This window comes from Pristiophorus japonicus, chromosome 19, assembly GCF_044704955.1.
Source record: "Pristiophorus japonicus isolate sPriJap1 chromosome 19, sPriJap1.hap1, whole genome shotgun sequence".
NCBI lineage: Eukaryota > Metazoa > Chordata > Chondrichthyes > Pristiophoridae > Pristiophorus > Pristiophorus japonicus.
The window spans coordinates 93,716,887-93,732,329 of NC_091995.1; the positions used below are offsets into that span (position 1 = coordinate 93,716,887).

At 47.5% G+C, this 15,443-nt stretch overlaps 1 protein-coding gene across 7 annotated transcripts in view; it reads right to left on the reverse strand.

Annotated features, from left to right (window-relative positions):
• Window positions 1-7,971: 7,971 nt before the first annotated feature.
• The window catches only part of LOC139230064 (voltage-gated potassium channel KCNC1-like), an 88,874-nt gene continuing 81,402 nt past the window's right edge, over window positions 7,972-15,443 (reverse strand). For all 7 annotated transcript variants that reach the window (XM_070861849.1, XM_070861851.1, XM_070861845.1 and 4 more), the window contains one exon: window positions 7,972-8,108. In XM_070861849.1, coding sequence (XP_070717950.1) covers window positions 7,972-8,108 — 137 coding nt within the window. The remainder of the gene's footprint in view (window positions 8,109-15,443) is intronic.

Below are 15,443 nucleotides of genomic sequence, written 5' to 3' on the forward strand. Positions count from 1 at the left end.
CCAACGCCCCCCCCCCCCCCCCCGCCTAGGTCCACCTCCCCATCCAATCCCTCCTCGGTCCTTACACTGAACCCCCTAGGCTCCATCCCCCAGAATGACTCCATGACCTCTCGAAATTCCATAGAATGAGTAGCGGCCACTGATCTTGCAACATTCCCACGGTGCCATGCATACCATCCAGCCAGGCCCCCCCAACAGAACTATCGCCCCCTCCACCTTATTCTCCAGAGAACTTGGCCATTGTCCACCCAAGGGAGGAAAGAGCCTGTTCTTTAATGCTCCCCAACCCTCCCCGCCAACACCATCGCAACTCCCCTGGGTCTGGTTGACTAGAACCAGGTTACCAATTGTTGCCGGATGTGCACCGATTCTCCGTGGCCAGCATACCCCTTCCCCTGCTCCATCAGGACCCGCTTGCCAAACAGCCGCCAATGAACCAATCAGCGACCAGGCCTGGGGAGCTCCCTGGTGCTCAGCTCACCTCAGTACACATTCACAACGCTTTCAACAACCGTTGCAAGAAAGCGTCAGGGCAAAGAATAAAAAATACTTCAGACAATTCGATTTAATAATAATAATAATAATAATAATAATTTTTTTTTTCTTCCTTTTTAAATCTCAGTAGGATCAAAGGGTGGGAGGGAGGGCGGGTCCGACCAATCACAGGCATGCTTAAAGGAAAAAACATTCGAAAAGGGATTAAAAAGATTCAAAAATGCATAAATATTTCAGAGCAAAATTCGGCAAGACCAAACTGGTTAAGTGTTACACCAGATCCACTGCACACGATGCCATTTACTGTCCAATAAATCGGCTCTGTCGGGTCCATTTACCACTGCTCACAGTACACAGAACATAACCACAGCAGATAACCATGTCAATGAATGCATTTGGAAGGTTCCCCCCACCCCACAGCCCCCCTACCCCCCACATACTCTTTACCCTTCTAGAGTGGAGGTCTTTCTCTACGTCTCTTCATCCTGAGTCATCCAATGTTTTTTTTAGCCCCAGCAAGCCTCCCAATGCACGAATGGGCGACATCTCAGAACAGGCTTGAGAAATGAGCTCAAGGGGGAGCCCGAAGGAAGAAGTTTTTGGGGGGCGCGGGAAGGCAGAGCGACGTCAAAGGAGTTTAATGTATGCCCCTGTGAGCATGCTCACCGGTTGGTCGAGCTGTTGAGTTGGGAGTGCCTTGGCCAATCACATGATGCTCCCAAGACTCAATAAAACCCCGGCCAGTTGGGTTCGGGTGCTCCACGATGGGGCAGGTGGTTGTGAGCCTGGTGGATGAACTGGTAATGTGTAGTGTGATTGTGAAACCTTTTGCTAATAAACCAACTAGTTCTTACTAGCAATGTGTTGCTATGGATTCTTAAGCAAAGGACCCAGGAAGCAAATACATTACAGAAGGCCAAATGGATGTGTTCTCAAAAAGGCCTCTTGGAAGGGATGGGCACGTGGTAAGAGGTTTGAGGAGAGAAAGCCAGAGAGCGATAGTATTGTGATAGAAGGAATGGCCTTTAATGGGGGAGATTAAGCGATAATAAAGTGGCTTGGAAACAGGAAGAGTGGTGGGGATGTACGACTGGAGAAGCTTAGTCAGATAGGTGGGTAAGGTAGTGGTGGGGATGTAGAAATGAGGAAAGCAACATTGAGGCCCACTGCTCTGAGGGGGACATGTGTGTATATTTTCTATGTTTCTATAGATGGAGTCCTTACTACTAGGGGAATCAAGGGGTATGGTGAGAAAGCAAGAATGGGATACTGAAGTTGCATGTTCAGCCATGAACTCATTGAATGGCGGTGCAGGCTAGAAGGGCCGAATGGCCTACTCCTGCACCTATTTTCTATGTTTCTATGTTTCTATTTGACGGGGCAAATTCCCTTTTGGTAGCATCAGAGGCGGACAGGGGGAGTTTACAGCAAGTCTACTCTGTGAAACAAGGGGTGAAAGGGTAGCTTTGTTTTTTTCAGCTGAATAAAGCACAGGAGCACAATAGCGCCAAAGGAAATGCCTGTGACTGCTATTGTGAGCCCCGCTTACAACACCGAAGCTTATTGGAGAGCATCTGTGAGTTGGGTTTTGGAGCTTGATTCCATGACGCATTTAAACCTCAAGGAATGAAGTCATCTCCAAGGAATAATTGCACTGTTTGGTACTTTGCTGATATCCTCTGCCCGTTGCAACCAATTGGGCCTAAACATTCAGGGGAAAAAAATATTTCCAATATACCAACACCAATATGACACCAGACACATAAATGGACATGTGTATTACACCTTCGGATGAAGGGTGGCGGAATAATTAGATCTACAATGCTGAAATGATTGAATCTGTTCAAATTCCCAGATCCAATTTTCAGATGTTTTAACGTGGATTCAAGCAGACGCAATGGATTTCCACCCCTAGATGTCTCTAGCGGGCTTGCTGACTAGGATATGCTGCACTGATTTCTCCAATGTGCTGGTGGCACCTGTTGGCAGAAGGGGAGTACTGCAGCAACCATTATCGTTATTCTAGTGGGAGGTCCCAACTCGGGCAACTTGGGACCTTTCCTTGAACTTGATAGGACAATTGGTTGCTTAGCAGCATGACTAACCTACCTGTGGGAGGTACTTCATATTTGATATGTTTATGAGGATGAGGAAAAACTCAGCACTTCCACAGAAATGTTTGATGCCCTCAGAGAACATCCCTCATTCCACATTGACCGCTTGGTTGTACTTTGGCACTCGAGCAGAAGGGTTGGGTCATTCTACCAGTTACTGGGTCTAGTGGACATGGATGGATGGGAGTTCCCATAAGTTCACTGATTCTTTCAATAGTCGAAATCCCCACAGGAAGAGACATAGTTGCCTGTGCGCAGAGCAGGATTAAGGTTGTAAAGGCTGGAAGAGAAAAGTGAATTTGGAAAAGTAGGAAGCAGACAAGTTTTGGTTTCAGAAACTAGAAGATTGTAGGGAGAAGACTGAGAGAGATACGGGGTTTCACGGGTGGTGGTCTGCGATGAGTCTCAGTGAGGGTGCCGAGACAAGGAAGCGTGTGTAGGGTGGGGGTATTGACCATGTTAAGAAGATTGGAACACTGAATATCCTGAGTCGGTTAATGTTTGCTGTTACCAAAGATCAGCCCTTTCCGGTTAGATAGTTTCTAACACTCAGAAATCTCTCGCTTGTCAATGAACGGAGCAGGCTCATCAATGTCTCTGAATAGAATTAGAAAATGAATATCTGATTAGGAGATTGGATTTGAAACCATTATAGCCTATAATATAAACAGGTCAATGCTTATGCTAAAACAGCGGATAAAGAAACATCATATGAACGCGTTAAAGATGCTTCCGCTCAGATGGTTGACAAATTTCTTGGCTTATGTAACTGGCCCCCAAAGCAAACTGAAATAAGAAAACGCAATGGAGCTTTGGGCTTGTCCTTAGTGGTAGGCCCAAAGGGGAATTGCCCTTTCAAATAAAATACATGTATTGTGTTTGTGTGTGTGTGCATGTGTGTGTGTGTGTGCATGTGTGTGTGCATTTGTGCGTATGTATGCAGGTGTCTGTATGTGTTCATGTGTGTGCATGTGTGCTGTAACGTATGCACCGGTGAGTATGCTCACAGGTTTGTAGAGCTGTTGCATTGTGAGTGGCTGAGCCAGTCATGTGATGGTCACAAGGCTCAATAAAACCCCAGCCAGTTGGGTCTCGGTCATCTACAATGAGGTATGCAGTTGTGAGCCTAGTGGATGAACTGATAAATTGTAGTGTGATTGTTAAACCTTTAATAAACCAACTAGTTCTTAATAGCAATGTTGTTGCTATGAATTCTTGCGCAAAGAACCTGTGAAGCAAATACATTACACGTGTCTTTGTGTGTGTGCGTGCGTGCATGTGTATACGCGTGTCAGTGTGCATCTATGTGCGTGCGTGTTTGTGTGTGTGTGTGTGTGTGTGAGAGGGATATCTGTGTTGCTCCAGGCCAAGGACCTGCTTTGAGTCAGATAGCAAAGCTTTTCCAATTCACAGTGAGAATGCAAGTATGGAATGGGTCCAAAACAAGGTGATAGATTCCTGCTACAGCCACCTGACCACCTCGCACCATTTCCAATTTCCAATCCTTGTGACACCACGGAATAAAATGACCCTCAACGGTCCAACTGTGAACTCGTTCCTTCCATCGACTGGGGTTTGTACACACCACAAAAAATAGGAAGCTAAACGCCTTCGAGAAGGATTTCGTCCCTGATGGGGGGGGGGGGGGGGCTTCAGAAAGAGTGGGGGGGGGGAGGGGGGGGAGAGGCACTGCATCGTCAGAAAGAGTTGGATGTAAACTCAGCTCCTGTGTGAGAAAGCTCGGTCAACACAACGTCACACAGTTGGCCCCACCAGAGGAAGAGGAGCTTCACCCTGTTCTGCCTGGATTCGAACCTAGTTCCTATGGGTGAGAGGACAGTGCTTAACCACCCAAGCCATTGACAGTGTGTGTGTGTGTGTGTGTGTGGGAGGGGCTTGAAAATACACTGCACAGTGTCAGTCTACAAAGTCCTGCCAAATGAGTGTCAGGACGCTGAGGTGTTTCTGTTCTTATTTATAAATGTGGGTATATAATAGCACAGTGAGAGAGGCTTTATTGCACTGAACAGTGCAGAGTGTTTGATTCCAATGATGAAATCAAGCAGCTTTTCATACCCAAGATGTTAGCATTAAAGTTGGCAAAATGGGGGTGTGAGGGGAAGGGAGGGGGATTGTCAAGGTATTTGACCTGAGATACATCTGACAGTTCTGATCCCTCAAAGAAATGAACTGGCATTACAGCCAAAGTTGTCTCCACACTGGTGGGCAGAGAAGGTTCCTCAATCCAACTCTGGTCCCAAATAGCAATCTGCAATCAGCAAACCGTCCCAATAAAGCAAAAAGTCCCTCGGTGATTTGGAGCCAATGGAATTGGGGGTTGGTGGGGGGGGGGGGTCCTCCGGGACCCCTGGCGCTCTTTGCGACTCGCAGCCAATGGAATATCAGAGATCACCGAGTCCTAACGCTCAACGCCACCTGACAAGGGGATTGAGTCTCCGAGGAGATCCTTGCCTCCACGGATCCTGGTCCGCCTCCACTCGCCCCAGACAGGGAGCCATCAGAGCCAAGACTGCTGCATCTTCAGGTGTTTCTCGGCCTGAAACCTTGTCAGTCGCACAAAGAAGCATCTTAGCAGCGCCCCCCCCCCCTCCAACCCCTCTCCCCCACTCCCGCCACCCCCTCGGTGCCCGGCAATGGAGTGGATGGACGGGGCAGCAACTCGTGTCTCCAACCTTCTCAGCGTCTTGACGCCTCCTCTCCAAGTTGCTCGACGCCTCGATGACTGCAATGGAAGGAGCCACGGCCCCCACCCCCCCACCTCCACCGCCGGGGGGGGGGGGGGAAGGGGAGGGAAAAGCATCCATTGGCTCCAAGCCGCACTCTCTTGGGAAAAGACCCGTGCTCCGAAGCCCAGGCATCACCGGGATCTGCAACGTAACACTTAACGAAGCTTTTTACTGTCCATTTACTTAATGAGCGTGCCAGAGAGAGGGATAGAGCAAGACAGAGACAGATAGAGAGAGAGAGACATGGGAAAAAAGCAGTCAATATGACCGAGTAATGGCACCTTTCTTATATACACGCTTTTTTAATATTAATTCTGATTAAAAAATAGAAAAAAAAGTGCTGCATCCTTTTAATAATACTGTTTTATACGATTGGCTAACTTCATTTTTTTTTAGTTTTTTTTTATGTATTTTTCATCGAGTTTTGCAATCTGGAAGGAAAATATAATTTTTTTTTTGCATATGACATTAAATATAATCCTTACAGTACATCATGCAATGTCATGCTGAGGCTGAGAAAAATGCACCTTTTAAATATATATATATTTTTTTCGATTTCCCCCGCACAGCTTTTTTTTTTTTTCTTTTCTCTTTTCAAGATTTCTTACACCAGTCATTCATTCCCCATTCTACCACAATGGTTGCATGTCAATCTGTGCTCCTTGGCTCCTCTGTTGGACGACAATCACAATTAAATCCCATGTCCATCGTTGTCTTGGCTTCCTTCTTTTGTCTCTTCAATGTTGTCATCGGCAGGTCGGGTTTTTTTTTTGTGGGGGAGGTTTTTTTGTGGAGGTGGGAGGGGAGGGGGTGGGGTAGGGGGCTTTTTTTGTTGTTGTCGTTGTCGTTTTTCTTTTAAAAGAGTTTTCCTGCTCGAAAGTGAAGAGAAGAGAGCAAACGAGATGAGCGGGAAAGAGGTGACGGAGGCGGGGGAGGGGAATGGAAGAGGGAGATGGAGGAGCAGGAGGAGGGCGAGGTTGTGGTGGAGGAGGGCGAGGAGGAGGAAGCAGGCAGGGGGGAAAAGGGAGAACAAAGTGGCAGCGGAAGGCATGCAGGGCAGCGGAGGGAAAAGAGGCGACGAAGGAGGAACGGGCAGGGGATAAAGGGTGAAGGGATGATGGAAGAGGAACAAGGAGGTGAGAAAGATGGAGGGAGAGGAGGTGATAGAGGAGGAGGAGGAGGAACGGGGAAGGATGAAGGAAGAGGAACAGAGAGAGAAGGGTGATTGAAAAGGAGGAAGAGGGAGGGATAGAGATAGACAAGATAATGGAAGAGGACCAGGGAGAGAGGAGGAGAAAGGGATGGTGGACGAGGAACAAGGAGAGGTGAAAAAGATGGAGGGAGAGGAGGGGATAGAGGGAGAGGAATGGGGAGGAGATACAGGACAAAGGGATGATGGATGAGGAAGAGGGAGGGATAGAGATAGACATGATAATGGACGGGGACCAGGGAGAGAGAGGAGGAGGAAGGGATGGTGGACGAGGAGGAGGAAGTGGAAGAAGAGGGGATAGAGGAGGTGAGGAAGAAGAGTTGGAGAAGGAAGGGGGATGGGGTCACTAATTAACCGTGACGGCCTCCAGTTGCATGTATCTAGAAATCACTGGACTGTCCTTATAATTATCTGTGAGTAGAGAAGAGAGCAAAAAATGGCTCAGGGACAGCTTTGATCTCACCTCGCTCTTGCATAACAGACATGCAGTAGTCGAGATGGCACAATCCACTTCAGACAGAATATTATTTTTTTTCTCTTTTCCAAAAAAAAAGAAACCATTTTTTTTTTTGTTCCGTTTTTTTTTTGTTTTAAATTGTTCAAAACATGCACCAAGGCCAACGTATTCATTTGCTTATTGCTTGCAATGGAGTTCCATGCATAAGGATGGTGGGTGGGGGGGGTGGCGGGGGGGGGGGGGGAGAGGGGGAGAGAAAGGAAGGGGAGAGGGCGAGGGGAAAGAGGAATCCCACTGCACTCTGGATCAGAAAGTTAACTCCACTGATCTTCCCACTTGGTGTGTGTGTGTGTCTCTGTGTGTGTGAGTGGGTGCGTGTGTCTGCACGGCTTGTATATCCTGAGTGTACACTTTTTTTCGTTTTATTTTAATCAAGAGCCACGACAGAAAAAATATATATCTGCGGCTTCCCTACATGAAGATTAATCGCTCCGTGCATTCCGATTTTTCTCAACCCTTTGAGGGAGAGGGTGGTTGGGGAGGGGTTGGGGGTTCGGCAGAGGGTTGGAGAGGGGGGTCGTAAATAATCTTGTCTTTAAGTCTTTAAAATAGAGGAAAATTCCACCTTGTGTCCGTGTTTCGGTGGGCATGAGGGGATTGGGGGAAAGGGTCTCTTCCTGGAATAAGCCATGGTCTTGGCAGAAAATTAATCAGTTTATCTTTCCATCGGCCAGCAGTCAGCAGATTCTTCAGCGATCATTTGGTATATGCAGCCTATTGTTCAAGCAATGGTCTCTCTTGTTCCATATTGGTTTCTTTTTTAAATGATTTTAATTGTCCTAGATATATATATACCTATATATACCTATATAGATATAGATACATACACACACATATATATTTTTTTTTTCTCCTAAAAAAATATTTTCCCACTCTTTTGTGTCCATGCTACAAGATGGATGGAATGGGTGATTTGGGCCGCCTTAGTGGACAGGGAGAGCTGAATGGCGATGTAACAGGAGACAATCGGAGCGCATTCCCACTCATGCCAGCAATGTTGTTTAGGCTCCTCGACTTTTCATAACCTTGGGTTTCAAGAAAGAAGAGAAGAAAGCATTTTTTGCACAGTTACTGAGATAATGAGTGAGTGATCAGGACTCCGAGACAAAAGGGTAACTCTCTGGGACAAGTCTGCACGCACGCAACCAGGACTCAATCTTCCATTGTTCTTCGCTGATTGGTAGATTCTTGTTCGAATAGGTTTTTTTGTTTAAACGGGAACATATCTCTCTAGGTCCACTTGACTGGCCTTCCCACTGACTCTAAACTCCAGGCATACTTTGAAAGTCCAACTCTTCTCTCACCACTAAACTGAGTCTAAAGTCCAGCCCGGAAACCATGTCCATTGGCTGGCCAGCCACATGAATTACAAGGCAGCTAATGAGTTACAGTTCCTTTCTCAACATTCAGAACTAACGTGGATCTCACTGGCCCAGTAGATGGTGGTCTGGTGGGAGTGGTGCGGGAGGAGGTCCAAATGCTCGGAACTCCCAATTCGAAGGGCCAAAGGTTTCAATTCGAACCTAGTCCATATCCAAACCACTCCTGGATCACTAGCACCCTTGGTACTGAACCATCATTACTATGGAAGAGAGGACCATTTTACTTCAGAGAGAGGGGCACCGGGTCAGGCACAACCACCAGGCATACTTCCTCTTCACCACTTGTGGAGCAGCAGTGTCTGTTCACTGAGACAGCACAGTAATGGCAGTTAGCAGAGCCAAGAAGCCACAAAAAAGGCAGAGTGCGGTGGGTAATATAAGAACATAAGAATTAGGAGCAGGAGTCAGCCATTCGGCCCCTCGAGCCTGCTCCGCCATTCAGTGAGATCATGGCTGCTCTTCTACCTCAACTCCACTTTCCCGCCCGATCCTCATATCCCTTGATTCTACTTCAGTCCAACAGTCTCTCTGTCTCAACCCTGATAATACTCAATGATTCAGTATCCACTGCCCTCTGGGGTAGAGAATTCCAAAGATTCACCACCCTCTGAGTGAAGAAATTCCACCTCACCTCAGTCCTAAATGGCCGACCCCTTATCCTGAGACTGTGACCCCTGGTTCTAGACTCTCCAGCCCGGGGAAACAACCTCTCAGCATCTACCCTGTCAATCCCCCTCAGAATCTTACATATTTCAATGAGATCACCTCTCATTCTTCTAAACTCCAGAGTCTATAGGCCCATTCTACACAATCTCTCCTCATAGGACAACCCTCTATTGGGATCAATCTGGTGAACCTGTGTTGTACCACCTTTCAGATAAGGAGACCAAACTGTGCACAGTACTCCAAGTATGGTCTCCCCAAAGCCTTGTACAATTGTAGCAAGACTTCCTTACTCTTGTATCTCTTAACAGAAATAATTAACATCTGTGAATTTGTTCCATCATTGCGAGAGATATTGGTTCTCGGGAATGGAACATTTAATACTTTTTCCAGTTGTGTCCATATCAAGCAGTCCCATGACAAACACAACATTGGCTAGATACAGAGTAAAGCTCCATCTACACTGTCCCATCAAACACTCCCAGTGCAGGTAGAGCACGGGGTTAGATAAAGAGTAAAGCTCTCTCTAAACTGTCCCATCAAATGCTCCCTGGGCAGGTACAGCACGGGGTTAGATACAGAGTAAAGCTCCCTCTACACTGTCCCATCAAACACTCCCAGGGCAGGTACAGCACGGGGTTAGATACAGAGTAAAGCTCCCTCTACACTGTCCCATCAAACACTCCCAGGGCAGGTACAGCACGGGGTTAGATTCAGAGTAAAGCTCCCTCTACACTGTCCCATCAAACAGTCCCAGAGCAGGTACAGCACGGGGTTAGATACAGAGTAAAGCTCCCGCTACACTGTCCCATCAAACACTCCCAGGTTGGGCCGAAACTCCCTCTACTAAGAACATAAGAACATAAGAGACAGGAGCAGAAGTCGGCCATTCAGCTCCTCGAGCCTGCTCCACCATTCAATAAGATCATGGCTGATCTTCGACCTCAACTTCACCTTTCCACACTATTTCCATATCCCTTGGTTCCCTTAATATCTAAAAATCTATCAATCTCAGCCTTGAATATACGACTGAGCCTCCACAGCCCTCTGGGGTAGAGAGTTCCAAAGAATCACCACCCTCTGAGAAGAATTTCTTCCGTATCTCAGTCCTAAATGGCCGACCCCTTATCCTGAGACTGTGACCTCTGGTTCTAGACTCCCCAGCCCGGGGGAAACATCCTCCCTGCATCTACCCTGTCAAGCCCTGTAAGCATTTTGATACATTTCAATAAGATCACCTCTCATTCTTCCAAACCCCAGGGAACAATGCGCCTCACCCCAATATCAGAAGAGTGCCCTGCTGAATTACTGTAACTCCTTTCCTTTCTCAACCACCTTTGTGAGGTCTCTTTGGGAGTCTGAGGTTTGTGGCAATTGTGCAGAATTCCAGGAGGTTTGTGTTGTAGATTCACATCCATTCGGAGATTCAGCAGAGCAGGTCTCCAGTCGTCCTGGTTAACCCTTGCCACTGGTTAAAGGCCTGGCTCTGTCGCGCCCGTGTGGTGGCTGGTGTGCAACAGGTCACCACATGTTAAAAAAATCCACGCACGGGCATCTTCCACCCCCTGGAGTTCAGGACTGGAACTTCGGGTACTTCATTGAAACATCTGTGAACTGATGTGGAAGCAAGTCATCCTCGTTCGAGGGACCGCCGATGATGATGGTGATTAGGAGATTGTCCCAAACTCATTTCATATAGGACCTCTTATTCACCAGTAGATTGGGCTGTAACTAACCCCGATCCTGAAGCCAAGGGGCAGTGTGCCTATTGATTATACCACCTAACCCACTACAGGAAAATCACAACTATCCTTATATGTAACAAGATTTTTCTCTGAACTACTCATGCTTTGAGAGAGATTTGAAAGACTTTACCCATATGGGTGATCCATACACTAACTTTCACTTCCCGTCTGCCCCTCTCTCCAATATCTGGTGATCTGGTAATGGTGGACAATTCCTGAAGTTCACCCCCTGTGTCTCTGGGAGGGTTATACTATGGCTTTTACTGCCACATGTCTCACATATGTGATAATGCATCTGCAATATCATGTTTGGAAGAAGGAGCAAAAGAAGATAGCCCCTCACCTCCCCTCACCCCGCCCCCCCCCCCCCCCCCCCCCCACATCACCAACGCTTGTAACTAAAGTCAGCACCTGAGGTACTTGCCCAGAGAGTAATTCCTTCTTAAATTCTATGGAAAACTGAGAAGGAGACTTCTACCAGGGAGTTAAGATGTCTCAGAGTCCATCATGGTAACATCAATCATCTTCTATTTCATGCATTCATGCTCACACAACAGCACTGCATTTTTTTCTATACAGAAAGGCACATACATATGAACAAGAAGACTGCTGATAGAACATCAAGGGGTTTTTCTTTAAATTCTTGTGATTCTTTTTCTCAGTGTCCCTCCCCTCAGTCCCAAGGTTAGAGGCTCACGTCTCTTTTCTGGTCGAGTGTGGGGTGGGTTTAGAACATACTGAATGTGCCTCCACGGTTGACCTCCCAGACTGCCCAGAGAGAATAGTCAAGTTCATCTGGGGGACGCTTGAGTGTGAATGTCACTTTCAGTTGGGATCGGGACCTATTCTTCCGAGATGGATTCCTATACTTTGTGGTTCACGTTGCACGTCAAACCTATTCAACATGACCCCACTATCTCCTGGTCAACACTGGCCTCTTTCCTACATGGGAGAATCACCTTGTAGTATAATAGCTACTGGTCACCCTGAGACCCCTCCTCGATGGCCTGCCTCTGGGGCTACTAACTACTGGATCAGTTCTGAGACATCTCTGCCATGGATTTCTGACACTCGAAACTACTGGGCAATCCCTTGGACTATTTCCGGCAATGGTATGCCAGGTGGAAACTGAAACAGCAAAGCATCGGTGAGACAATAATCGAATGGAACAGTATGGCCCATGAGACAGTAGTAATGGTGCAGTGTGGAATCATTGAGATAGCTGAAAATGCAACGGAATGATTTTGATGAGACAGAGTGGGTCGAGGCACAGTCCTCGGGGATGACCAATTTACACAAGCCCCCGCTTGATCAATCAGGGGACGGCAACACTAAAAAGTGTCAGTTAAGTCCGCAACCTTGACTACCTCGGCCATCCTTGCTAGATAGAGCGAGAAATCCCTCATGGGGCATAAATAATGCACAAGGCACTGAAGCATAAAACTGCAGCAATTATCACACTGACCATATCCCTCGCTCCATTCTTATACCGCGGACAATTCACCAGGACTCTTCTCATAGGCCTGTTCAGCCACTGGTTATTACCCCCACAGCAATAGAGAATATTTAAAGGGCTAGATTTGCCATTCAGATCGCTAGGGCCCAAAAAAAGGGCGATGTTCCAGCCTTGGCGATGCGTCAGCCTCCATGATCGCTGGAACATCGCCCGTTTTTGGGATCGCGACCTTCGGCTCAGCAATAGTCCAGCGATGTGAAATGGGCCCAGCGGTCAGCCCGGCGATGTGCCGAAAGTTGGGCTGGGCGATGTGTGGGCGATCACCTCAGCGATCACCTCGGCGATGTGACACGAAAGTTGGGCCGGCAATTTTCCGGCAATGTTCCTTCCGGCCCAACTTTCCACTTTTTAAGCGACATGGGGCGATAGCTTGCCTTTTTGTGCGATATATGGGCACTAGCCCAGCGATGTCAAGTGGAAAGTCTAGCCCTGCGCACATTGAACATATTCTGCGTGACACACCAATCACAGAGGCTTACTCGGGATATCACTGGTCCCAGGAACCTGGCAAGAGGTCACATTGGAAGGGATAAATCTACTGGACCTTCAGTGCTCGAGCGCAGTTGAAATCGCCATCGAACACCAGAGGTCACTGACACATGCAGGGACACATTGGCCAGCCCCACATTAAATACTGTCATTACAAAGCAATATTCCAGTCGCTTTTTCTTGTTTTTTTTTAGGGGGGTATATGCATTGATTTAACAATTGGACCCTGGATCTCAGACCCCTAGGACCTTTCAACCACCATGCTTTTAGAGACAGTTGAGAGTTCTTGAGCTTTGCCTTAATATCTAAAATATAACAAAGCTAACCCCACAAACTCGTGATTATCAGAATTATTATGATTAATAGGACCTTAGACCATATTTTGTTCTTCACGTAAAAATTGGACAATATTCAGAGATTCATGCTTATGTCCAATTAAATGTGGGTGACAAAATCTGTCAAGTTTTGAATTATGAAGGGTCCCCCCACCCCGAACCCCTAGAAATTCTTCATTTTCAATATGTCAATTGTGGCCACCTCCTGCAGGCAAGGATTAGGTCCTTAACTTGCAACGTGCGATTCCAAAATATGGTCCGTCTTTCAAGATCCAGACTCTTTAGCGACCATACTGAAGTGTGTAGCGGTGTTTCTTCTTACAGATGTCACAGGACAGAAGAGTGCACGAAAGTTCGTGCCAAAGTGGCCTCGAAAGAGTTTCATTGTACGGCGGAAACTCCACTCAGGGAGATCATGTCAAACAAAATCAGCTGAAAGATCTGAATTCAGTTCAGCTCTTCGTCTGTGACAGGAAGCAGCCACTGTGACACACCTCAATAGGGGGCAACAATAGGGGTCCTTCACCACAGTCGGTCAGTCTGTTAAATAATGTTTCCAGGGCAGCCACTCAGCCCCTCACATTCCGAGCCACTTGCGTCTCCAAAAAGCAAGCTACTGCGGATGCTGGGAGTCTGGAATAAAAACAAAAGCTGCTGGCAAGCGTCGGTGGAGCAAGGAAACCAAAAGAGTTCGCGTTTCTGGCCGGTGACCCACCGTTAGAAGTGTTCTGAAACGTTAACTCTCGCTGTTCCTCTTGCTGCCTGACCCACTGAACCTTTTCTGCTTTCATCCCATTTGCGAGTTCCTGCATGCCACCGTTTGCCACGGCGATTGTAATAGACATGTGAGCTGCATTTGGTGTAACCGTGCTACCTTCAGCCATACAACAACCACACCAAATCTTGGCTGCTGTCGGCCAACAACAGGACCTCTTTCCATCAATCTGCAGCAACTTCCTCTTTAAGATACGTCAGCTGTCCTTTTATAAGAACATAAGAAATAGGAGCAGGAGCCTGCTCCGCCATTTAATACGATCATGGCTGATCCGATCATGGACTCAGGTCCACTTCCCCGCCCACTCTCCATAACCCCTTAATCCCTTATCGGTTAAGAAACTGTCTATCTCTGTCTTAAATGTATTCAATGTCCCAGCTTCCACAGCTCTCTGAGGCAGCAAATTCCGCAGATTTACAACCCTCTGTGAGAAGAAATTCCTCCTCATCTCTGTTTTAAATGGGCGGCCCCTTATTCTAAGGTCATGCCCTCTAGTTCTAGTCTCCCCCATCAGTGGAAACATCCTCTCTGCATCCAGCTTGTCAAGCCTCCTCATAATCGTATACGTTTCGATAAGATCATCTCTCAAAGCCAATTATTAGACTCTCTACCCGCAGTTTTGGTCTCTTAAAGTCTGGTGGAAGGACTACGTGCCCATTGGCACTCTCTCTCTCGCAAAGAAAAAATCACCAGATAATTCCTGATATTCTTGGAGGGTAACGTTTGATGGCTCTGGTTCCCCTCGTATTGGCAAGGGCTTGGAGAGGGCACAGAGGAGATTCACCGGGATGCTTCCAGGGATGTATCGTTTCACACAAAATAATTGTAGAGCTGTTGAGTGGGAGTGGCTTAGCCACTTGGGAGTTGGGCCTGTGGAGGAAGTGCTGCTACACCCCGAGAGGAGACGGGGAGGCTGCCTGCAATTCCACGGGGCTGCTTGGAGACAGGAGCGGAAGAGCTGCTTCCAGGGATGAGGGGCTTCAGCCACGTGGAGGGATTGGAGATACTGGAATAGTTCTCCTTGGAGCAGATAACCAAGGTCAAGGGGAGATTTAACAGAGGGCGTTCGAAATCACAAGGTGTTTTTTTCATAGAGTAGCTAGGGGAGAAAGTTTCCACTGGTGGGAAGTCACAAATTGGAAGATAATTGGCAAATTGAGGAGATGAGGAGAATTTTTCTGTACGCAGCGAGTTGTTGTGATCTGGAAGGACGGTGGAAGCAGATTCAATAATAACTTTCAAAACGAGTATTGGATAAATACTTGAAGAGGAGAAATTTGCCGGGAAATGGGAAAGGGCAGGGGGGGGGGGTTGCGGGGGGAGTGGGACTAATTGGATCGCTCTTTGACAGAGCCAGGCACAGGCACGATGGGCCGAATGGCCTCCTGCAGGGCTGCAAGATACTATGCTTTTACGCTTCGCTTCAAAGGCCTTCACTGGTAAGTTATTCCATAA